A 26,087-nucleotide genomic window follows, 5' to 3' on the forward strand; every position below is an offset into this window, starting at 1 on the left:
GTGGCTGATCTCCCGCGGGGCTGATCTAGGAGCTCCAGCGGGTCCTTAGGCTCTAGCCCTCTCCCTCCCTCGGCAGTGCTGCTTCTGTGTTGGTCCCTCTCAGGCAACCTCCCTGTGGGGACAAAAGCGCTCTTAGAATCTCCCAGTTGTGTGTACACCAAAAAATGAACATCTCTTATCTAGTTGTCTCAACTAAAGTGTAGAATTCTGTGTTTGGAGCTAATTAGCTTGGTTGGGTCACCTGCTCACCTCTGCATCATACAGACTATGGCCAGGGAGATGCAATGTTTGAACTGGCCAGGCTAAAGCTCTGTGAACGCCCCTGACCTTGATAATGGAGGGAGGTCCTCCCCATCCACTTGGACTGAGAATGGAGGAGGGGGGTGAGGCCTCTCAAAATACCAGATGAGACTTTTTGCTATGCAAGAGGAATAAGTTCTAAAGATCTTCTGTACAGCATCGTGCTTGCAATCAACAAGACTATACAGAGCTCTTAAAATTGTGCTAAGAGGGTAGATCTCCTGTTATCTGTTCTCACCGCAATTTTTTTGAATGGATGCTTTTAGGAGGAAACAGGAGAATAGACTTGGATGGGCAAAAGCAGCACAGGTATCTTACGTTTTCTAGCTCAGAGTTAACTTCTCCTCCTCAGTGGTTCAGAGATGCACCTCTTATGCCTCTTATCTCCTCCTGTTCGATAGTTTAATATGTGTACCTGTGTCTCCATCAGCTCTTTAAAGCTCCTTGGGGATGGAAATTGTGACTTAAGCACCTCAAGGTCCCCCACTCCTGTTGCACCAGGAGAGCATAAGGGTCCAGAACATGCTTGGTTATGCTGAATCAGGTTTCAGGGCCCAATGTGACTACGGTGCCCCTCCAACAGTCCCCAAGATGATGCATCAGAGAACCTGCCCCCAACAGGAACTTCTGACCCTCACCCACCTCTGTGACCTTTCGGGTTTTCCTCAGGCAAAGCCAACAAGAATGTCCAGTGGGACGAGGACTCCGTGGAGTATATGCTGGCCAACCCGGTCCGGATCGCTTTCGTCCTGGTGGTGCATGGCCGTGCCTCCCGGCAGCTGCAGCGCATGTTCAAGGCCATCTACCACAAAGACCACTTCTACTACATCCACGTGGACAAGGTGAGCCCCCCATCCAGGCGCCTCCTGCTGGCCTTTCTCTGTGGGTCCCTCTGCCCCTCTTCAAGCCAGCCTCCCTTTCAGGGAAGGCTAGTAGGCTGAGCAGCTACCTCTCCTAAAATGTGTGTGTGTGTGTGTGTGTGTGTGTGTGTGTGTGTGTGTGTGTGTGTGACAGGGCTAGTAGGCTGAGCAGCTACCTCTCCTAAAATGTGTGTGTGTGTGTGTGTGTGTGTTTGTGTGTGACAGTCTCTATAAATACTGGTTTTCTTCCCTCTTTTCCTCACTGTCCCACTGCCCAGTACACTGCCTGCCTCTCTGTGAGGGGAGCTATCCCAGGAGTGGACACACTTTCCCTGTGAAGGGCCATATATAAAGATTTTAGGCTTGAAGGCCATACCCTCTCTGTCGCAGCTACTCAGCTCTGCCATTGTGTGAAAGCAGCCATAAACAATACATAAACGAATGATGAATGTGTGTGGCTGTGTCCCAATAAAACTTTATTGATAAAACCCCGCAGCAGGCTTGCTGACCCTTGAACTCTCTTTTCCCAGGGGTTTTTCTCTTAGCCTGGAACGTGACATGATTATGTCCTTACTCAAGAGGCAAAGGATCTGCTTCTAGCAGGGCTGTGAGAGGGTGATGGAGACATTCCACTCCTCACAACACTCCTCAGGCTTCGATACAGCTGTATTTCACAGCTCGCTATCCTCAGACCACATGCCTCCATCTGTATAAAAATGCAGAGCCCTAGGCTCCTAGTAAACCATAGGTCAGAGGATGGGGCCAGGGAATCTGCATTTAAAATAGCTAAAGTGAAATTTAAACAATAATAAATGTTCGAATAGCCATATAGAAAGATGCCCCCAGCCTGAACCAGCTACTGGGCAAAGTTCAGGAACCCTGCCACCTAAAAGGGAAGGGACAGAGAGGGGACAAGGGGTACGTCTGGGTGTTTTCTGGGCTGCTGAATGTCACCCTTTTCTCTCCTGGGAAAAAGCGCTCCAACTACCTGCACCGCCAAGTGCTCCAGTTCGCCCGGCAGTACAGCAATGTCCGCGTCACCCCTTGGCGGATGGCCACCATCTGGGGCGGCGCCAGCCTCCTGGCCACGTACTTGCAGAGCATGCGGGACCTGCTGGAGATGACCGACTGGCCCTGGGACTTCTTCATCAACCTCAGCGCTGCCGACTACCCCATCAGGTAAGGCGGCCCTGGGCCCCAGCAGCCTGCACCCAGGTCCCGCTCCCTCCCGTCCTCCCTGGTCTTAGCGTTTTGCCTCCTGTGCAGAGCAGCGTGTACGCTCATGCGCTGTCTTCACAGATCCCTCAGCATGGGATCCACACTGGGCCTGAGCATCATTTGCACATTCACTCATTCGTTCATTCATTCATTCAACAGATATTTGTTGAGTACACAGTTTTCCCGCTCTGTTTGAATAAACACTAAAGGAACTGTCACCCTTCCCCACATGGCGCTTTCAGTCCAGTCAGGGAGACAAATAACAAACAAAATAAGTCAAATGGTGCATGGGAAAACAAAGCCGAGAGGACGGAGGAAGTGTTGTAATTTTAACCAGCGTGACAGGACGGTCCTCACCGAGAGGAATGGACGAGGAAGGAGGAGTGAGTCCTCGGGCAGGGAAAGTGGTCAGGGAAGGTGGTCCAGGAACAGGGAACAGCAGTGCTGAGCCCTGGGGCGGGAACACACCTGGTGTGTGGAAGGAACAGCGGGGCTCAGTGTGGCTAGGACAGACTGAGGGGTAGGGTAGTAAGAGACAGAAGATCAGAGAGCAACTTGGGGCGAGACTGTAGAGATTCCAGAATTTGGCTGTCACTCAAGCAAGACGGGACCCACTGGTATGATTTGAGCAGAGGAAGACAAGGTGTGACATCATAGTTAAACCAGGAGGGGCAGGGAGAAGGAAGGGAGGTGCGGTGCAACAGTTCAGGTACAGTCACAGACGTGTGGGTGTCTTTGGGCTATTCAAGGACCCTGGGTATCTTGGATTTTATTCTTTGGCTCCTACCTAATTTTAACAAATTGATTGTCTACATTTTTAAAATGGGAAATTTCACGTGAAACTACGGAGTTTGAGCTTCTCTCGGTCTTCCCACTCAGCCTGCAGCCTGCTTGGCCACAGTCGTGTGGGGCAGATAGAGCAGCCCGCAGTCTGCAGCCCCGAGGTAGCGGAGATGCCACGAGGAAGGCCCCTGTGCACAAACAGTGATCTGCTCCGTAAAATAGACCATAAGCAAAGAAAACCCCTCCAGAGAGCTTGTAAAGGAGAAAGGCAAGAAAATGAGGTCTATTTCCTATCCAGACGGCAGCTCTTTGCTCGGCCGTGTCTTCCATCCTGATTTATTGAGGAGGCTGAGAGGCAGAAGTGAGTGGACAGGGAGGGGGACAGTGTGTGAAGCAGAGGGCCTTCCTCCCTCGGATGCCATGAGGGCACTGAACAGCAGTCCCAGAAATGAAGGGATCTTTAAAGAACTCACACACACTTTTATCAGGGCAATTTTCAAATGTGCACAAGAGTGCCGAGACTAATATAATGAACCCCTACTTATACGTTGCCCAGTTTCAACTATAATCAATTCGTGACAGTCTGGTAATGTCTGTGCTCATGTCTCTCCCCCCACCTCCCCCGCCCCCCATGAACCATTTCCAAGGCATCATCAAATCGTATCTGTAAATATTTCAGTATACATCTCTCTTTGAACATAACATCAATATGATTATCACATCTAAAATATTAAACAGTCATTCCTAAGTCATTAAATATCGAGGCCACATATGCCCAGGAGTTTGGGTTTTGAGTGAGGATCTAGATGAGACACAGGCATGGAAGTGTCTATTTAAAGTGTCCTTCCTTTAGTTCTGGGCTTGGTGGCATCCCATGGTCTGCCAGGGGACCCTGGACTCTGAAGGAGATCTGGGGAAGGCAAAGTCTTTGCTCAGTTTAGGCAAAATGCACCTGACACCCTTGAACCTGGGAAGAATGATGGGGGTTATTTTCTTTTGTTTGTAGGATAGCAGAATTAAAAAAAAAAAAAGGAGGTGATTTTAAAACATCACTGGCAGGTTTTTCCTAATTTCTTATTTATTCAAACATTCATTCCACAAAGATTTATTAAGCAACTACCATGCTAGGCATTATTTGGGCATTTAGTGAATAAAAGCCCCACAGCCCCTACCTGGTGGTACCCTAGAAGGAATTAGCTAATCATGTAAGAGAGGCGTCATGCAAGGTGTGACAGGGCTATCAAGAGGAAGCAGCAGATGGTCTGAGCGCAAGAGGGGCAATCAGGACGTCAGAAAGGCCTCGGAATGTGCAGTTTTGAGTTGAGACCTGGGGATAAGGAGGGACTGTCAGCCCTGACCAGGTGGCTCAGTTGGTTAGAGCATTGTCCCATACGCCAAAGGGCTTCAGGTTCGATTCCTGGTTGGGGCAAATGCAGGAGGCAACCCATTGATGTTTCTTTCTTGTGCTCGTTCTCCCTTCCTCTCTCTCCAAAATCAATAAACATATCCTCAGGTGAGCATTAAAAAAAAAAAAGATTGGCAAACAAATGAGAAGGAAAGATCATTCTAGACTAGGATTTCCCAACCTAGGCACTATTAGCATAACAGGCTGGAGCCTTCCATGCTGCGGGGCTGTCCTGGGCACTGTAGGGTGTTTAGCAGCATCCCGGGCCCATCTACCAGATGCTGGTAGTGCTCCCCACCCCCAGGCACTGTGACATCCACAAACATCTCCAGTTGCTGTTTCCCCAGGGGCAGAATCACTCTCCAGTTCCTGAGAGAAAGGACAGCCTGGATAAGACTTGGGTCAGAGGTGAACTAGATGCATTAGAGAAATTTAAACAGAATGCAATAAAAGAATGAGGAGAGGTGAGTTAGAGAGGGACAGGGCAAGGTGAGTTAGAACATTCTCCTCCATCTCCCAAGGAAGGACTGAGTTCAGAAATACCCTAACCTGCTGCTGTGGAGCAGCTGATGTGGGAGGTGCTTCCGTCAGCCCTCAAAGCAAACCTGTTTTATTGAAGGGCAAGCTGAGGCCCAAGGTCATGTAAAGAATACGTGGCAGGCTGGGGATTAGAACCAGTTCTGTCTGGCTCTAAGGTTGTTATTCTTTCTGCTTGAAGTTGGTCTCTGGGGAAGTCAGCTGGCCCAGAGTGGCAGGATGGCCCCAGGCTGCCTAGAGAGCACGGCCATCCTCAAGCTCCAGGCTGGGCAGGGATGTGATTGCACCACCTGGCAGCAGGAAATCGCATGAGTAAAGGTCTCCTATTGTCCCCGAGTCTGACTAGCTAGGATCAAGATTCCCACACTTTCTTCCAGGCCTCCCGTGGAGGCCCCAGAGGTCATTTCAGCCTAGGTCATGCGGCGGAACTCGGCCAGAGACCTCTTGAGATCAGTTAGGTATGCCCAGGCCCCTGGCCCTTCCCAGGAGACTCATGCCAGGTCTTGAGACTTCCCCCTAGAGGCTTTGTGTTGACTTGGAAGTTGAAGCCATAACCAACCATGGCCACTTAACCAAGTCTGCTCTGCCCGGATATCGGAATTTCTAGCATTTCAGCATCCAAGAGGAGGAGTGCTCCGACTCTCAGCAGGTGGCCAAGGTTTGAGTCTGAGTTCTGCCACTTCACTGGCAGAACTAAAACCATCAGAGGTAAATTCAGTCTTTGTGAGATCAGGTTGTAGCAATGCAACCAGCAGAGTGTTGGCACTTAGAAAGTACCCAGTCAATGTCCACAGTCAGTTTCGTTGTAAGGCTGAGCCTCATATCTGAGGGGTCCAGAAATCCTTCCTTAGACCATGTGCCCCACCTATTTGGGGTGTTTGGGGAAGAGAGTCATCATATTTCTAGCTTTTTAGCTTCACGCTCTGGGTCTCTGCATCTCTGTCGCTCTGTCTTTCTCTGCTCTCATTTCAGTGCCCGCCCACCCCTCTCCCCCCCGCCCCGGTTCTTCTGTCCACTGTGCTTTGCCAGCCTGGTGGCCAGAGGCACGTCATGCATCAGGCACTGCTGCTTCCTCTTGCTGTTGTTTTCATGAAGTCGCCCCACACAAAAACATGAATTTTGCAGATGAATGGTTTTATCCTGGGCAACTCTGATAGGCCTTCACTTCCCATCTGCCACTCCATCTGTAGCTTCCCAAACCACGACTTCTTCCATCCCAGGAAGGGTGAGCAAACTTAGGAGCCTTCTCCAAAGGCGGGAGTGCCCCAAAAGCTTCTGATGGCTCTGAAAACTTGGGGTAGCCAAGGGCAGAGCCTGCTCGCTGTGGCTACTCCGAGCTGTTTGTGATTTGATGTAGCCTCCCCATGCCGCTGCCCAGCTCTGCCTGGGGGACCAGACTTCTTTTAGGGGGTGAACACTCGCTGGCCACCAGCCTGTGTAGGCCCCGGATGCAGCCTGGCTATAGATTGTATGCACCACCGGCTCAGCAAAGGCTGCTTTAGCTTTCTGACTCTCTGCTTGTCCACCTGAGAAACGGCACAATCTCAGTGCCTATCTCATAGGGAGGTTAGGACGATGAAAGGAAATGTTGCATGTCAAGGGCTTAACATGGTGCCTGACATATAGAAAGTGCTTGGTAGACACGGGCTGTTACTAGTGTAATGATGGGATAGTGTGGGCACCACAGGCTGGGCTCACTCATCAACTGAATTGCTTTTGGATTTCCATTCATCGTGAAAAGACTGATGAAATATTTCTTGAATTCACATCTCTTTCAACAGTGGAAAAAGCAGTGTTAGACTGTAAAGGCCAATGTTTCAAGGGAAAACAGGACAGAAGCAACTCATTTGTGAACGTGCAGACTATTCCTGCATTTGGAACATGCAAGCTAAGTGCGTTCAGGAACTCAGGTCCTCCCGCTCTGGGGTTGACCAGCCTGCCTGGCCCACGCGGGCTGCAGTTGGAGCCAGTGCTGTATCCGTTGCATGGATGAAACAGGATATTTTCAAACACGGAGACCCTGTGAGGTCTTGAATCATCAGAGGGCATGCTTTTATTCAATATATTCTACTCAGTAAGGCAGGAAATTGCTCTAGCATGCGTTAGTTACATGGGCCACAGGAAGGCATGAAACAAGAAGCGGTCTGCACTGTTGCTTAGTTGGGGCCAGTGGTAACACTGTCCACCTTCTCCAGGCCCCGTGTCTTGGGGCTAAGTCCAGTGCAAAGGGAGGAGGGCTCAGTGTGTCCTTGGCCCCTCCAGGGCTCACATGCTGTCTGTGGTGTGTGTGCATGTGTGCGTGTGCGTGTGTGTGTATGTGTGTGTGTGTGTGTGGCAGGGGAAATCGTATTTAAATTTTCAGCTAAACCCAGGGCCTACTATTCTGCCTCATGGGGGTCCATGTCAACAAGATCTAACCCACCTGGGCCCACCATGTGGACATTTACGTTACACTTGACTGTGGACCTAAACGCTGTCCTGAGATACCACCTGGCCCGGAGCTCAGAGTGGTTCTGTGGAGCCTCACCAGGAAGTGCCAGCTCATAGACAGGAAGCAGGTAGCCCAGCTTCCCCGCGATGCTCAGAGACCAGCGTTTGCATGGGACTGATCAGGCGAGGCTCACCCGCATCCAGCAAACATTTGCTTTGTGCCTACTATGTACTAGACCTGCCACAGAGGCCTTTAACTCAAGTTTTGTCTTAAATTTCATTTCCCAAACAAAACTTCTGTGTGAGAAAGTGTAAAGAGGTTAGTGTTGAAACAGAACTTCCAGGAAACTTTGCAAGAAAGCCAAATTTTTTATAATAATTAACATGTTACCCTATGATTTGAAGTTAAGTTACCTGGTACAGATACTCAGACGTCAGCCTCTCCCTTACTTTGCATTCCTTTAGTTGGCTCAGGGGGTTTTGAGTGGGTCACAGAATTCCTTTGTCAATAGCCAACCATATATAGCAAGTGCATATATAGCACTTAATACCTCCCTGGCATTTTTCTAAATATTTCACATAGTCCTCACAGGAACCCCAGGAAGTATACTTTTGGTATTCCCCATTTTTCAGATGGGGAAACTAAGGCACAGAGATGTTAAGAAACCTGACCACACCAGTAAGTGACAGAAGCAGGATCTTTTTTTTTAATTGAGGTAAAATTCACTGACCATATAATTAACCAATTGTTTGATCCAGTGGCTTTTAGTACATGCTCAATGGTGTACAACCATCACCTCCATCTGGTTCCTAATCACTTCGTCTCCCCACCAGGAAGCCCTGTAACCATGAAGCAGTCACTTGCCATGCACATCCCCCATTCACCTCCCCAACCAGTCCCTGTCAACCACTAATCTGTCTCTCTGGGTTCACTTATGTTGGATATTTCATAAGAATGGAATCATACCGTATGTGACATTTTGTGACAGACTTCTTTCACGTGGTATACTATTTTCATGGTTATTCACGTTGTAGCCTATATCAGTACTTCATTCCTTTTCATGGCTGAATGCTATTCCATTGTGTAGATATACCACCGTTTGTGTAGCCTCCCATGAACTGATAGGCCTGGGGTTCTTAAGAGCCCCCAAAACACTCTGTCTCTTGGCTGGCTTGGATGGTACGATGTGCCCTGAGTCAGGGACCTCATCTGGTTAAAGATGTGTCTGCATCACATGGGATTCTATACAGTGTGGTGCTTCGGACTCTGGTTGACTGAGCCCCGACAATGCTGGGGCCAGGGTAGGGGTGACATACCCCGAAGAGGCTGTGACCTTTCCCATTCAGCCTGGTCCTCCTCTGCCTACCTCTTGCCATGATTCCAGTTAGTTGAGACAGATTTGGGGTTGAAGATGGAAAGATGGAAGATAAGGTTGAGATGTAAGCTTCCCCTACCCCCTTCCTTCTTCTTTCACCATCCAAGCCCCTCTGAATGCAGCCTGGGGCTGTGTTGGGTAGGAAAGAGCTCAGGCCCCTGGTGAGCCAGCTGAAGACCATGCTCTACTTTCACAGAGGCGTTCGGGAGATGGGGCTCCTACTGACTCCATTCGTTCACTAGGTACCGGGCATTCAACAGTGAGGGAAAGCACAGCCAGTCCTTGCCTTCCTCATCATGGTCAAGTGCACAGACTCAGGCCAGACCATCTGGGGTCAATCCCCGCTCTTCTGGGTACTCGCCGTGTAAACTTAGACTTGAGAAAAATCACTTAATGTATTGATACCTCAGTTCCCTCATCTGTAAAACGGAGCTAGCACAGTACCACCCATATGGTTGCTCGAGGGTGAAATGAGTTAATGTATGTAAGGTGCTCAGCCCTCAGTAAGCACTGTCTTTTTGACAGCCAGTTATTAATGGGGGGAGACTGACATGAATCAGAATGGTCACAGGAGTGAACATATCATTATGAAGTGAGGCAAGTGGTCTAAGGAAAGGAAGGAGGGGTCTGAGAGCACTTTGCAAGTGAAGTCCCCTTGGCCTGGGGTCTGGGGCAGCCTCCCTCAGGAGGCAGCACGGGAACTGATATGGGTAAAAGGGGTAGTAGTTCACCAGCGGAAGTGTGAGGGGTCCCAGGAGAGGATTCCAGGAAAGGGGGTGGTGTGGGCAAGGGCCCTGTGGCAAGACAGCCCTTCACATGTATGAGGAGCTGAAAAAAAGCTAATGTGGCTGCAACTCAAAGAGCAAGGGGTTCCTGGTTAGCAGTGAGGTAGGCCGAGGCCATTCCCCCGGGGACTTTAGGTTACCTGTTGGTGGTTGAAGCCACAGCCCGAGAGCTGTGTGGTTTCAGCGGGCAGTACTCCCATTTGCAGTCTGGAGGGATCACGTTGGCTGCCCTGGGAGAACAGTTGGGAGGGGTCTCAGGTGGGGAGGCCAGTGAGGAAGGGGGTGCTGGCTGATCCCAGAATTATGCTCAGAGAGTCCCCTCTCCTCTCCAGCCTCCTGGCAGAGGTAGGTGTCCTGGAGCCACCATGAGCTTCCTGAGTCCAAGCAGAGCGGATGGTTAGCCTTCCAGTCACACAGAGCCAGGCAGCCACCTTCTGCTTGGGGACCAGGACCCCACACCTGCATGAATCAGCCTCGTTCAGGAGGCTGGCAGCGCAGGGCTGATGCACAGAACCCAGAGAGTCAAGACCGCCCAGTGACCTGGGGCAAGAGTTTGGGGAACAGGTCAGGAGCACTGAGCAGGGAGGCAGAAGGGGACAGCCTGGGGGTTCAGGAAGGGACTGTGAAAGCCTGTGCGTTCACACTCTTCTTTGTCCTTTTGTTTTTAATTGTGGTAAAATATACGTAACATAAACTTTAGCATCTTAACTATTTATGTGTACAGTTCAGTAATGCGAAGTGCGTTCACACTGTTGTGTAACCGATCTCCAGGGCTCTTCATCTTGGAAAACTGAAACTCTACCCATTAAACAATACCCATGCCCCTCCCCCGCCCCCTGGCAACCGCGGTTCTACTTCCTGTCTCCTTGACTTTGACTACTCTAGGTTCCTCATTTAAGTGGAATCACATAGTGTTTGTCTCTTTGTGACTGGCTTGTTTCGCTCAGCATGATGTCCTCCTTGTCGTAGAACATCAGAACTTCCTTCCTTTTTAAGCCCAAATACTATTCCATTGTAGGAATAGACTACCTTTGCTTCCATGTTCACCCATCATCCGTGGATACTGGGTTGCTTCCACGTCTTGGCTATGGTGGATAATGCTGCTATGAGCATGTGTATGCAGATATCTCCTTGCCTCTCTGCTCTCAGTCCTTTGGGCTGTGTACCCAGAAGTAGAATTGCTGGCTCACACGGTAATTCTTTTTTTTGGGGGGAGGGGGGGGCGCGTGGACTCTCCAGACTGTTTTCCACAGCACTGCACCACCCCTTCACATTCCCACCAGCAGTGCCCAGGGTTCCATCATCCGCACACCCTCACCAGTGCTTGTTATTTCCACCTGTTTTTGAGTAGCCCTCCTGATGGGTGTAGGGTGCTTCTTGTTCTTTTTAAGGAGCATAAACTCCTGAAACAACGAGTTTTCTCTCCACAGAACCGTTAGGTTAGCTACAGGGAATTGTCTCCCCACGGGACCAGGCTCTCACAGGATTCCTATTAAACTTCTCTCCAACCCACATCAGCCCCTCCTCATTGCCCTTTGCTGAGTAGGACCATTCGTTGGCCTGTTCACTGGGGCTGGAAGCCTGTGTGCCCCCCACCTCGTCAACCCGCCAGGGCCTGTGCCTTCTAATTCTACCCCTGACTTCTTTCTCATGGACACCCCCCGGGGACCCCCTCCATCTCTGCCCAAGCCAGACCTCATTGCTTCACCCCGGGGCCCTCAGAGCCCCCCAGGAGGACATAGCTGAGCCAGACCCTGACAACGGACTCGAGCTTCTCCCCAGCCATTTGGGAAAGCATTGGCCCCAGCCCCCCTGGGAGCAGCTTGCAGCCCGTAATCATTTATTTACTCAAGCAGGTGTGCTGAGTATTTGTGGAGCACAGGCCGAGTGCCAGGCACTGGGCTGGGTGCTGGGAGATGCAGCCGGGAAAGACCTGCTCATTCACTGAGGGAGCTCACCGTCTGTGGGAGAAATGGAGGTCATATTCGTAAAATCATGCCAGGGTGTCCCAGTGGAAAATAAGAAGGGGTCCTACCCTAAGGAGTGTGGTCAGGGGAGAGGAGATGCCTTTAGAGAGGGAGGTTTAAGCCAAGACCTGAAATGGGGCTCACTATGAAAAAAAGGGGTGGAGGTGCCAGGCAAAGGGGAACAGCATGTGCAAGGTCCTGAGGCAGGGAGGAGTTCCAGGGGCTAAAGAGAAGGGAGGTCAGGTGGGGCAGCGCGATGGAGGCGAGGAGTGGGGAAGATGAATCTGGAGAAGGACATTAGGGAACTTACCAGCCCTGCGACTCATCTTCTGCCCAGCAGACTCTTGACTCAGTGCCCTTAGCCTCTGCCTTAGTTTCCTGCGGCTCCAGGAGAACACGACCACTGGCTTACAACCACAGAAGTGTATTCTCTTACAGTTCTGAAGCTGAACTCTGAGATCAAGGTGTTGGCAGGGCCGTCCTCCCTCTGAAGGTTCTAGAGAGAATCCTTCCTTGCCTCTTCCTAGTTTCTGGTGGTTGCCCTCAATCCTGGCATTCCTTGACTTGTAGATGCATCACTCCAATCTCCCTCCATCTTCCTTTGGCCCCTCTTTCTTATGTCTGCCTCTCCTGACACAACCTGCTCATAAGAACAGCAGTCATTGGACTTAGGGCTCACCCTAATCCAGCAGGACCCCATCTTAACTAATTGCATCTACAAAGTTCCTGTTTCCAAAAAAAAAGTGCCTCCTGAGGTTCCAGGGGGATGTGAATTTTGGGAGGGGGATCCCCTTCAACCCATTACAGCCTGCCGTCACCCTTGAGTTCAAGACACACTTGGGAGGCGTGGTGCTGTCCTAGGTCCCCAGCCGTGTCTGGAGGGGGCGGGAGCCTCCTCTAAAGGCTGTTCTAGCAAAGACACCATCCTCTGGCCTCACACTGGGGTGGAGCTGGTGCTCTCCCATGCCTCCATTCAGCCGTCACTTCCTGAGCACCTACCATCGCTGTCTCCAGGGGCAGAGCAGGCAGACAGGGTCCCCACCGTGGGAGCCTGGCACCCTGAGAAAGGCAGGGCTCCACCTGATTCTTGGAAGCTTCTGTTAAAATATCAGAATTCCACTGCAGACCAGTTGAATATAAATTCCTTGTGGGAGACAAGAATCTATATGTATTTTTTAAAGCTTTCCAGGTGACTGGAATACAGTCGGGGTTGAAAACCACTGGCCTGGGGGAGACACAGACATTCGTCACTTTAATTACAGTAATAAATCGCAAGGGGAATGCTGCGATGACAATGCACTTCAGTACTTCACAGAAGTCTAAGCTGTGGCCCCAGCACCAGATCTTTGGGTGTGACTCTCTCCCTCGATGGCCACATTCTCAGCATCCAACCACTTTTATTCATTTCCCAGACCCCAAAACCCTGGTATGACATGGTCAGAGGAAAGCTCCACCCAGAGAATGTTCCAGTCCGAGAGGATGTTTCTGCTCAGGCTGTTATTCACGAGGAACGGGAAAAAAAATGCCAGTAATTATTCCATTAACAGTTTTGTTTGCAAACCGTGTCCCCGGACAAGCCGAGTGGGGCTGGCGTTCGTGGAATCCTCACAGGACTGGGTTGAGAAGCACCCGGTACCTCAGAAAGCCAAGAGCGGCCCTATCGGTTTAGAACACTGTCTTGGCTAACAGAGATAAGGAAGGACGTTTCTGGAAGGATGGGGGCGTTCACGTAATCAGTGCAAAAGGTGGCAGAACAAAAGGCAGGAATGACGTGACTGTTTCACCCACGAGATGCCACCGTGTGGCTTAAATACATCGCAGCCGAGTTGCCTGTTTGCCTGTCATTTTCATGCTTTCACTGCTGAAAGAAAAATTGAAGTTCTGGGGAAAGGAATTGGATGCTTTTATCTTGAGTCCTATGTCCATCCTTAGGCCATCAGAGAGTAGAGCGTGTTGGTCATTCATTCATTCATTCATTCACCCACCTTGAGAGCCTCTGTGTGCTGGGTGATGCTCCAGACCAGAGCTGTCCAACAGAACTGACTATGGCAACAGGAATGTTCCAAAACCGCCATTCAATGCAGGAGCCGCCAGCACCATGTGCCTATGGGGAGCTTGAAACATGCTTTGTGGGACAGAGGCACTACATTTTAAAGTCAATTTGATTTTTTTAAAATATGTTTTTATTGATTTCAGAGAGGAAGGGAGAGAGAGAAACATCAATGATGAGAGAGAATCATTGATCAGCTGCCTCCTGCATGCCCCCTACTGGGGATCGAGCTCACAATCCAGGCATGTGCCCTGACCTGGAATCTTAACTGTGACCTCCTGGTTCATAGGTCGGCGCTCAACCATTGAGCCACGGTGGCCTGGCAAAGTCAAGTTGATTTTAATTTAAACATAAACAAATAGCATATGGAGCAGCGCAGATCTTGGTGCTGAAGATGGAGGAGTGAACAAAACCGATTGAAAACTCCTGTCCTCGTGGGCCTTACCTTTGTGTCGTGGGGCAGAAATACTTCCGCTGGAGAGAGTCACACTGCTGTTTTGATAATAGGAGAGCATGGATACTGCCAGTTTAGAAACAAATGTGGTCTCCATCCTCTGCCAGTCGGATGGTCTCACCAGAGCCCAGACTGGCCATGCATTGTGTTTTGTAGGTATTTTTTCCTAACTTCCTCCTCCCTAGTTCCCCTTCATCTCAGCAGCGGCTAGCTATGTGTCTGTGGATGGAACATTTCCAACGCTGGGCATCTTCCTACCCAGTGCATTGAGCATATTTGCTTCTCTGGAGAGCAAATGCTTCATTTATGGAGCTCTAAGTGCATCCTGGGAATTTGGATGTGAGCCGGGGTGGTCCGCAGCATGGGTGATGGGATTGTAGAGTCTGTCACTCTTCCTCTGTCTCCCACTCACATCTCACTCCATGGGAAGATTGCTCTCAAGGGCAATCTGGAAGGACCCCACCCTTTTAAAGGTCAAGTGGGATAAGGGAGGGGTGTTTCTACCCCTTTTCATTGATGACAGCAGAAACCTGGATAAGCACGAGGCCTCCTAGACAGGGTTAAGGTCCAGTCATGGGGTGGGTAGATGGGAACTATAGATTTTTAAATTATTATGTTCATTTCCTCCCTCCCCCTTGTTGCCACCCTGAGTCATTGCCCAACATGGAGAGTGGCCAGTAGAGGGTTCTCCAAGTAGATGCCTGGGGAAGCCCTTCAAGATCTTCCCTGTTCCAGGAGCTAATGTCAGCTAGCATTTTGTGAGTACCTGCCACTGGGGGGTCCTGGCCAAGAGATTTCCATGTGTCATCAAATGTCACCACACCCCCACAAGGTAGATGCTATCACCACATCCCATTTTACAGATGAAGAGACTGAGGCTGAAGGAAGTTCAGGAGTTTGCCCAGTGTCTCACAGCTGCTGGGGATCAGAGCCAGGATTCAAATCCATGCTTTTTTCATCACTGGGAAAAACAAAAGGAGGCCTGAGTTCCTCACCCACAGGTCATACTGTTCCCACTGGGGAGGTCTGGACCGAAGCTCCCCTGCTCATTCTTCTCCAGTCGAAGTCCTCGTTCTCTTCATCTGGATGAGGATCCAGGAGGGCGAAATGACCATAACCAGGCGTGCACATCAGAACCGGAATCCAGGGTCACCAGCACTTGGCCAGCTGCTGAGCTGCTGTCAGGTTCTGCTTCAGTTCTGCCTTGCTCAGTCCTCACTGTGTCCCCAGGGGTGGTGTGGAGATGGGCACTGAGATGCCACGGGTTTGAATGACTCGCCCAAGGTCACAGAGCTGGGTAGGTCAAGGCAGGATTTGAACACAGGCCCAATTGACTGTCAAATGCAGCGTGATTTCTGCTCTGCCCAGCCGCCTCGCTGGCGAGGTGGGCAGAAATGTTACATAAACAATTGACCCCAGGGGGTAAAACCAATCACACAAGAGCACAAACCCCACACGTGGCCACCACAGCCTGCATGGCCCCATCACCAGATGGGCTCTCTCTGGCTGGTGAGAAATCGAGGCTTTACAAATTGCGTTTGCTCTAAGCCCGGAAGGAGGAACCAGCTGCCTGCGTTAGCTGGAAGAGCCCGGCCTTCCAATTCCTTTGTAATCCTGTTTCTTCTTGACCCGAGACTTTCCAGACCCCAACTGCCGAAGGGTGGTGCCTGATGAAATTCTCACTCATTTAAATGTTAGCCTCAAGCAAGCAGAATTAGGAAGGAATGGCTGCTGTCCCCCCGCCCCCCCAAATGTGCATGATTGTTCCACAGCTGGCATTTTCTACATCGTCACTCCACCAGCACACGTGAAAGGCCGTGTGATGTCAACTGGCCTGGGTTTGACTCCTGTCTCCATCCCCTGCTATCTGTATGATCTCAAGACAAGTGAATTCAGTCTTTCTGAGTCTTGGTTTTCTCACCTGTAAGAGGGAGATGATAATGTTACCTGTCAGGGAGCCAGGCAGGGAACAGCAGTGAGGTGGGAACCCAAGCTCTGCCTTACTCCCAGCTCCGTGAGCTGTCTGATAAACAGTCAGGTTAGAGCACAGTGGCTCAGGTCTGGCATCTGCGTGCGACCTCATGTTCATCCCTCCCACCACCTAGACATTGGGACTGGGATGCAGAGCTGTGCTGAGGAACAGAGAGAAGAGGGAGATGGCCAGGGAGACCTTAGCTTACTGCATCCACCCAGTCACATGAACCAAAGAGGCAGGAGAGAAAAGTGGAGGCCTGATATGGGAAGCCAGGACGAGCCCCCTCCCCACAGGGCCATCATCAGGTCACTATGAAGATGAGAGATACTGAAACACAGGGCCTAATAGAGAGCTGGGCATCCTATATAATAAAAGCCCAATATGCAAATCAACCACTGGAGGAACAACCAGTCGCTATGACGCACACTGACCACCAGGGAGCAGACACGTAATGCAGGAGCTGCCCCCAGCCTGCAGGCCCCAGGCCAGCCAAGGCGGGTGCCAGTGAGGGCCCCACGATTGCCCCACCGGTCACCCCACAGACTGGCCCTGATCACCAGCCAGGCCTAGGGACCCTACTCATGCACAAATTTGTGCATCGGGCCTCTAGTTTATTATAAGTACTCATGAGATGGTTCTCTTGTTGACGTTACTATGGTCTCTAAAAATCCTGCATTATCATTATAGATAAAAACATGGTCTGGCCTTCTCTGTGGCCACTGTTTATTCTCAACCTCTTCTCTCCTATATTTTATATCTCTATATCTTTGTACTAAATTTGAAATGCAGAGAGAGAGAGAAAGGGAGCATGCCTTTGAGGAAATTCAGTTGTATGAGAGTCGAGAAGACGGTCGCCTTCAGTTGAGCCAAGTTTGGACCCATGTGTAGTTGAGCTGTCCCAGCCCCTCTCTCCCCTCCTGTTGAGAGGCTGTTTGAAGACAGCCTTGGTGTTGATCAGCCTTCTTGACCACTGCGGGCTAAAGCAACACTGTCCTTCTCATATCCACTTACTCTTGAATCAGTGCTACCACAACCTCCCTAAAGTTTCAAGTTGGAAACTTCCTTCAAAGTTCTACCTGTAGATCTCATCAACCTCACCACCCTAACCCATCCCCAAGCTCAAGTCGTGGGCCTCTAGCCAGCCTGTGGCCACTTTGAGCCCTCCCGGCAGTGTCAGAACTTGGCTCGAACACCTGGACGGGTCAGCAATCTCTAGCCTTGGCCCAGGGCCCATAACACCACTTAAACAGAAAGTGGAGAATGGCAAAGAGGAAGCTGTTGGTGGTGCCAGCCAATTTCCCCGGGGGGGGGGGGGGGGGGGACCCCACAGCATGATCACCTCTCATGTAGAGGAAGATGGGAATGCTGTGTCCAGAGCTGCCACCTGCCTCCTGTGTCCTTTCCTCCTTCAGAGAAGGATTCTCCTGGGTGCAGTTTCATTGTGTTCATCAGTCAGCATTCGTTGGCAGACACACCCAGGGGCACAAACATCGCCACCCCTTTCTCAACGCAATTGCACTCTTTGGAATGCTGGAATGTGGTTTAAGACGAGGCAGCTTTTGATTACAGAGTCAATCTTTGTGTAAAAGTTTGCCGCCTTGGGGAAGTTTCTAACAGGTTACTTTAAACAATGCTATCTCTGGACACATACAGCTAAATGGTTCCATTAATCCAAATTGCTTTGCCAGGATGCTATGGAACCATTCGGCAACCAGGGCAGTGTCCACAAGGCCTCCACTGAGAGCCATGGCCGCAGTACCCAGTGGGGTGCATCTACCACCTCTCTTCACCCAGCCCTGAGTGTGTGCAGGGTGCTGTGCTAATGGCTTCCACAATTTCATTTAATTTCTCAGCCACCTGGTGAGAGAAGACCTTCATCACCCCCAGTCTGGAGAGAAGAGATATGAGGAATTTGCCCAAAGTTGCTCACCTACTAGAGGTGGCGCTCAGACAACCCCGCCCATGTCCTTAACCGCAAGCCAGGCTTCCCAAGTCTGACCTATGGACCACTTGCAGTGGGCAGCGATTTAAAGTGGTACGCAGACAGGTTTCTGAAAATGTCAATGTTTATCAATATTAACACAAAAGGTGAAAAACTTACATACCCCAGGTTTCTGAAGCTGAAATTTTCTTTAAAGAATAGTTTATCTAAATGTTAACAAAGCAATAATACAAGTGGTTTGTGGCTCTTCAGTCATTCAACAAATACGTATACATTAAGTGCTTGCTATGTGCCAGGTGCTTTCTGAATGCTGGGATACAGAAAGCCAAGGGAAAGGGACATTAGATAGTGACGGAATAATATATCAGGGGAAATGTGTCCTGGGAAAAATACGGCATGGGAGGCGGAGGGTAGGCCAGGAAGATGTTTTGGGGAAAGTTGTGAGGAAGCGGTATGGATGACCAAAAAGAGAGAAACATTATAATGGCAGGGGTCGGCAAACTTTTTTATAAAGGGCCAGATAGTAAATAGTTTAGGTGTTGTGGGCCTTATGGTCTCTACCACAACAGTGCAATTCTACCACCTGAGGAAGAGGCAGCCACAGACAACATGCACACGAGTGGGCATGACAACATTCCAACAAAACTTGACTTACAAACACAAGTGGTGGGTTGTGGTTTGCAGGCCCCTGTCAACTGTCTGTTGAGAGTCTGTCAACCCACATGCCAGCTTGTGATGCTTCAGAATTCAGGACCCTGGAGAGAGAAGGAGTGGTAGATTCCCAAAGCCTTCTGGTCAATCTCTCCTGGACCTTGGCTTGGACTCTCACCCATCCCAGGGTATCTCAACATAAAACAACAGTCTCCTGTTCCTTTATTTTCCCACAACCTTCATGGCTTACCAGTCCTAAACCTGAGCTAGAAAGCAGCACATGAAATATGGCTCACCCATCAGTGTTGCCTGACCTGGACCAGCCAAGAGGAGGCAGGCAGTTTATTCATGGTGTCCTCCATGACTGTGGCCCTGTCCAGCCCCCGTAATAAGTGTCAGCCAGAGCAAACTGTATGTTCTAACCACCCAGCCTCCTCTACATAAACCCGTCAGAAATACCTGGTTCTCATTAGCACCGTAATTCACCCTGCGCCACCTTCCTCCATCTGAATCAGAAAGGTTAATGATGCTGAATCCCAAGACTCATTGGTTTCAGCACTTACCCCAGCTCACTGCTCCCCCTGAGAGCACAAGACTCGTTTATCTTTCTGGGCTGGCCAGGCAAGTTGCTGACTAATGCCTTAATGCCAACTAAGTCTCAAAGATTCCCCAGAGTGACTGGACCTGTGCTCCTGTGTTGCTTGCTGTAAATCTGGCTGATCTTGTGTGTCTGGCTCCCCACCCTCTTTCTGCCTCTATGTGTCTGGGTTCCCCTCTTGTAATTCGTCTCATGAGTCCACCACAGGCTGCACTGTCAGCTTGGGAAGACAGAGCACTTTTCAGCTAAGTTGATGACCATGTTGCCTCTAATGAAATAGCTTTAGGACCTCATTATTGGTTAATTCATTCAGTCAGTTGACCCATCTTTATTGGAAACCTACTATGTGCCAGACATTTGCTAGAATCTGGGCTTACAGCCACGGGTAGGATAGCTAACCTCTCTGGCCTCACGGATTAGACCATGAAATTATTACATCTTTATGACATTGTAAGGAACGAAGTCTCTCTCTCTATATATATATATATGAAACAGACATGCATATAACCTCTTCTAGGGAGTCAGAGAAAGCTTCCCTGGAGAAGTGCCTTTGAGCTAAAAGTTGAAAGAAAAAGAGGAATTAACTGAAAAAAATGGGGGATCAGTGTTCCAACCAGAGCAAGTTGCATGTGCAAAGGCCCTGGGGCATGAGGGAACATGGCCCATGTAGCAAGTCAAGAGAGGCTTATGTAGACAGTGTGTGGTAAGGGGATGTGCCAATAGAATAAGGCTGGAGAGATGGGTCAGCCCAGATGGTATGGCAGCCTGAGAGCCATGGTAAGGAGCCCAAGTTTATTCTAAAAGCAACAGGTTACCTTTGAAAAGTATTTTATTGGGTTGTGTCATGATAAGAAAGCATTAGTTCCTAATCAGCTACTTGGCAGTGAGAACAAAAGGAAAGGGAAAGAAGTAGAGAACTTCACCAGACTGCTGGAAGAGGGGAAATATGATAGGTAATATTTTCCGCTGGTGGATATGTACGTTATAGCTCAGGCCATTTCTTTCCACCAGGCTGCTTCCCCAGCCCTGTGGTTTCACTGCTGTTATTTCCTTTCTGCTGGGCCCTTCTACAGCACACGATATGCTTGGTCTCCAGGCCCTGGGTTCCCTGGGGCTGAACCCTGAAACTCTCTCTCTGCCCTCTGTTTGGCAGAAATTTTCCAGAGCTCAGGCCATTAGGATTGTAGCAAAGCCATCAGAAGTGTGCATTGGAGGAGCTGGCAGAGTCCGAGTCCAGCTGTCCCTTTCACTGGCCATGAAACCTTGGCCAAGTTGCTCGTCCTGGTTTTCTCATCTGTGAAGTGGGAACCATCGCAGTGGCCTACTTCAGCCTTTGCTGCGAGGATTAATCGGTGAAATGCGAGGTGCCTTACCTGGGGGAGAGAAAATGCTCCACAAATGATGACAATGAAGGTGGCCCAGAGTGACAGTTCCAGGAGAGCCGAGATGATGTGTGTTCTGCTTAGCACTATTTCTCTAGTGCCTGGTACAGTGCCTGGCACATAGTAGGAGCACAGTAAGTCCTTACTGACAAATCTTTGTCACCTCCAGATCAAATGAATGGTCGGTGGCCATCCACAGCCACCACTGTGACAACAGCAGTGCCTGCTGTCATTTATTCCTAAGTGGCAGAAGCCTCGCTGACACTTCATTGCATGATTTTCACTTCCACAATCATGAAAAGTATCTCTGGGCTTATTCCTGGATTGAGGATCAGTTTAGGGGTTTTGTCTTCACTTATTTCTTCCAGCTAGAGGCGTTTTCCGATGCTTCCATGATGAGAATGGAAAATGTTCCAAAGAGCCAGAGTCCATTTCAGAAGAACAGTGAGCCATGGTGGCTTGTCCTCAATCCCACCATTGGCTCAGCCGCTTCTCCATTCAACTGGAGTTGCCAGCACAGATTGGGGGGGGGGGGCATCTGGAAGCCCAGCAGCTGAGGGATGTTGACATGTGACACCTGTCCGGGCACATGCTGGCTTTCACACAGTCTGCGAGAAGGTCTGAATCCCACACGATCTCTTGATGTCATGTGGCGGCTGTCCAGTCTGTCTCATGCTCCTTGGGAGGCAGGGCCTCCGCTACCCACATTCTCTCCAGTTTCCATGGCCAAGCCTCGTGACCTCCAGACCTCTGTGGTGAAGGCCTTTGAACCCTGAGGCCGGGTGGCCTGGCTGCAAATCCCTGCTCCTGTTGTGTGTGTGTCTAGCCCCGCACAAGTAATATAACCTCTGTTCCTCCTATTCTGCACAATGGGTGAGAATAATAGCACCTACTTCATGAGGTTGGTGGGAAGGCAAAAGGAATCGCTATATATCAAATGCCTAGAACACATGACTTAGACTCCCCGTAGATCAGCATCACTGTCATTAGACGAGTTGCCCAAGCTTTGAGGAGCTCGGTTTGCTCATTGTGAAAGGACCTAACCTGCCTACCTTCTAGGCTGCTTGTGAGGATTCAGTACATGGTGTCTATAAAATAGGTGTGACATACCAAGCGTGGTTATTATTATAGCTGTGTTATGGTGGCTTTTTTATACGTTGGATTTGGAGGTTCGACTGGTACTTTTTTATTATGGTAAAATACACATAACATGAAGTTTATCATCAGAGACATTTACAGTGTTGTGCAGGCATCATCACCATCTCGTTCCAGACGTTGTCATCATTAAACAGTTTCTCTCCTTCCCACTCTCCCAGTCCCCGGCAACCGCCAGTCTGCCTTCTGTCTCTGGATCTGCCTGTTCTGGACATTTCACATAAAAGCAGCCGTGCAGTAGGCGACCTCTGGTGCCTGGCTTCTTTCACGGAGCATCAGTTTTCAGGGCGCAGGCATGTTGTAGCCTGTGTCCGGCATTTCGTTGCATTTTATGGCTGAGTGCTGTTCCATTGTACAGACAGCCTGCATTTGGCTCAGCCATTCATCCATCGATGGCTATTTGGGTGATTTCCTCTTCGGGGCTTCCATGAATGTTCATGCACAAGTTATTGTTTGAGCAACTGTTTTCAGTTCTGTGTTTGGTGCCTTTTTAATGTAGGTGATTCAACTACTTAAGAGAGAAAGGCAAGAAAGAGTCTAAAGATAGAGTAGGAAAGAAAGGGGATTCCCGCTTCTGTATGCGGGTTTCCACTTTTGGCCAATCTCAGCCCTTTGGGGCCAGCAAGGGAACTGACCAGAGAGGGCTTGGTCTTGGCTTGTGGGCCCTGTTGATGTCCTCGGGGCCACAGCTTCCCCTGGGGAACCCCCGAGGCCTGTATGTTGCAGCCTCGGAAAACCAGCCATCCCGTCCCTCCTCGGAGGGAAGAAGTAACTAGAGCAATGAGATCATCCAACATTTTCATATGTTCCAGGCACTGGGCTAAGCCTTTCACACACGCTACTAACCCAGCTAATATTTAAGTGTTTACTGCATAGCAAGCACCCATGCTAAGTGCATCATTCCTTCTATCCTCAAAACACCTTTATGAAATGTGTCCTGTTATGAATCCCGTTGTTTAAAAGGCAATTGTGCTGCTCAGAGTAATGGCACCACCCCAGGTGAGACAGTGAGAGAGCAGAGCCCAGCCAGTCCTGCCAGAGGTGTATGCTGCCAGATGCTGTACCCTGCCCTCCTCCCAAAGCAAAGAATTGGAATCCCAAGTGGCCATCCTCCTTAATGATTTTGGAGCTTTTATTCTTAAGCTTCTACATTTTTTTTTCAATTGGAACTTCACCCACGACCCTAATGTGGTAAATAGGCTCTTCTCTGCAGAAACCTCAGGTGCGCCAGCCCGAGTCCGCCCCTCTCCCTCCAGCCGGCAGGAAGTAGGACCACCCCAGACGCTGCCTGAGAACCACTGAGCTCTATGATAGAGTTTCTCTTACAACGTTTTAGAAGTTTTCTGTCTCTGAGAACTGCAGATCCGTACCTCAGAGCCTGTGTCCTCTGTTTCAACCGCCTGCGTTCTTTTTATAATGTCTCTTCAGTCCTCTGCAATAAACACGCAGCCTTGGAACTCTGAGGGGAAAGAAGATACTGGGTGCAGCATGTCCTGATCCTCCAGGCTCCCTCTCTCGAGCCAAGAATCTGCGTGTGCTTGAGGTCTGCTGAGGTGGCCCTGGCGTTGGTTTTTCTGTGGGGGAGCGTGTGGCTTCTCTGTGTGACTTCTCAGCGCATTTTGACCTTGTTCCAGGACAGGCAGGCTAGGAAACCTGGCATGCTGCCCAAGGCGATCAGTGACAGTCAGCTGTCCTTGGAGCTCAGTCCCACCCCGGGGCTGAAATCTGAACTGACCTGCCCCTGACATTCTGAGCGATGGAGATCCTTGTGGTATCCTACCCCCAGCAGTACACAGGCTCCAGTCCCAGAGAAGAAGTCATGATAGTAACAACAATAGCTGACAGTCTAGCATTGGGTGGGCCAGCCTACCCAGCCTAGAGTAGATCTCTGTGCTTCCCCGCCGTTCCTTACCCCACCTCCAGTACCAGTTTCTCTGTCAGCCAGGATTTTTCCATTGTGAACAGTTAATGCCCTCTTATCTCATTTAATCCTTATCACAACCTATAAAGTAGATATTGTTACCATCCTCAGATTTAAAGGTGTGGAAATTGAACTTCAGATGACCTGCCCCAGGCTACACTGTTAATAAGTGGTGGAGCCAGGAGTTGAACTTACGTCTCTCCGGTCTTGGGTTTGCATTATTTTCATTGCTCCAAATTCTGATATGTTAGTGTTGGTGCATTAGGGACCCCTGTCTGGTGAAATTGTAATTAATAAATCATTACTATAGGTCTTTGCCATCATTTCTATAAACCCAGGGTAGTATAAAATGTGTGTGGAGGGTGGGGACAATGGTCTTAGCCACACACACAAGAGCTTAGCAGTTCAGTTCAGTTTAGGTTAATGCTTATTTATACTCTAGCCCTTCCCAGTTGAGCTGACACTGAGACAGTTCTTACAAAGATAAGCAGGAGCTGATTGGGCAAAAATATGGACAAAGTATGGCCAGAGGCCCTCATTCTGGAATGCGACACACATAACCTGAACAATTCTGTGAGCCACTCTGACATGGGCATGGGGACCTCAAAGAGAAAGAGGCTTAAGGCTGCTAGAACCTGCTAGAGGCATAGGGCTTATTCTGGATGCTGGGGAAATATAGTTGAATCAGACAAGATTCCTGTCCTCAAGTCACTTGCAGCCAAGGGACTTAAACATACCAACTTACACTCGTGCTAAGAACACAGGTGTGTGGGATAAAAATGTCACAGGTTGGTGGAGGACTGGCAAGCAGTGGGCATGCCTTTCCTCTGGCATTTCTAAGCAAAGGCCATAGGAACCTCCTCATGAAGGCTTCCATTTACTGCGCACCTACTACAGGCCAAGCACCGTGTGTGCCACGCCCGCAACACACAGGCAACTTAGAGACCATTGATTGTTATCCCCTGTGTGCAGATTGGAAAGGGAAAGCTCAGTGAACTTGAGAAACTGGCTGAAAATCAACAACAACCAAGTGGCAAGGATCAGAGAGAAATTAATACAAATGCTTCTCCGAGAACAGCTTTTATTGTGGCCAAGATTTCACTTTTCTACCTAAATCCCATGTACTTTTAAGATTCAATCTTTGTCCTCCGGAGCAGACCTGGTCTTGTTCCCCTTCCCTCCCCCCAGAACCAAATCAAACAATTGGCTGTCATCAGTGGTTGTAAGGGGATGCACAATTTGGTTAACCAAATGTTCTGCTCATTTGAGATGTCTCCTGGTATATGAGGACAACCAGATCTCAGATAATTAAAATAACAATCAAATAGACCACACACACACACACACACACACACACACACACACCACCGCTGAATGACAATTTAGTTCTTCATTCATGGTTCCTGTTGGTGTTCCAGGATCAGGCGTGGCCTCTGGGTGCTGATGCTTATCAGTGACCTTTCCGTGATATCTGGAGGAAGGGCTGATGTGTGAAAAGTTCCCACTGATGGACAGTCAGATAAACTGCTTCTCAGAATGGCTTGTGTACGTTCAAAATGAAAAATGTGTGTCTTACAAATGTTCTGGGAAAGCGTGGAGAGTTTGAGAAATGATTTGCTAGTTCCTGCAACTGCGATGAGCATGTTTTAATTCTGAAATGTTTTTGTCGGTAACAAAAAAAAAATAACAAATCCAATGAGAAGTGAGTGGGTTTTGTGATCCAGGTGGTTCTCTAGGCGCTGGCTGCCTGTGTGGAGGGAGCCACCGGCCCCTGGCATGTCCAGCATGCATCGCGCTTCAGTTCCCCTGGTGTCCCACCCCCATCGTAAGACTACCTGTAGGTTTCCCTTCCCCACTGTCCTGTGTGCTACCTGCGCATAGGGGACCGCAGCTACCTTACCCACTGCCGTTCCAGGGGTCTGGCACCTGACCCGTCCAGGAAATTGGAGGTGTTTCCCAGGAGAGCAAACAGAGCATGCAAAGCCTTAGAGTTATGAGGAGCACAGGACGCTTAGGAAACTTCAAGTAATTGCAGAGATAGAGCAGGCAGGGTGAGCTCACAAACCACCTTGCACGCTTGTTGGGAGTCAGGGCACCACCCTGCAGGGGATGGAGAGCATCCAGGATGTTAAGTAGAAGAGGGGGCGTGATCACACTTACGTTCCAGAAAGAGCCTATGGGTCCCCGACTGTGGCTGTACTTGTGCCCACGGGATCCTGGAAGAAATACAGCACCTAGATCAGGGGTGGGCAAACTTTTTGACTCGAGGGCCACAATGGGTTCTTAAACTGGACCGGA

General features: G+C 49.8%; 1 protein-coding gene across 1 annotated transcript in view; it reads left to right on the plus strand.

Annotated features, from left to right (window-relative positions):
* The window catches only part of XYLT1 (xylosyltransferase I), a 388,023-nt gene that overhangs the window by 300,692 nt on the left and 61,244 nt on the right, over positions 1-26,087 (plus strand). The window contains exons 8-9 of the mRNA XM_014544395.1: positions 970-1,142; positions 2,137-2,339. Coding sequence (XP_014399881.1) covers positions 970-1,142; positions 2,137-2,339 — 376 coding nt within the window. The remainder of the gene's footprint in view (positions 1-969; positions 1,143-2,136; positions 2,340-26,087) is intronic.

Source organism: Myotis brandtii, unplaced genomic scaffold (genome assembly GCF_000412655.1).
Source record: "Myotis brandtii unplaced genomic scaffold, ASM41265v1 scaffold363, whole genome shotgun sequence".
Taxonomy (NCBI): domain Eukaryota; kingdom Metazoa; phylum Chordata; class Mammalia; order Chiroptera; family Vespertilionidae; genus Myotis; species Myotis brandtii.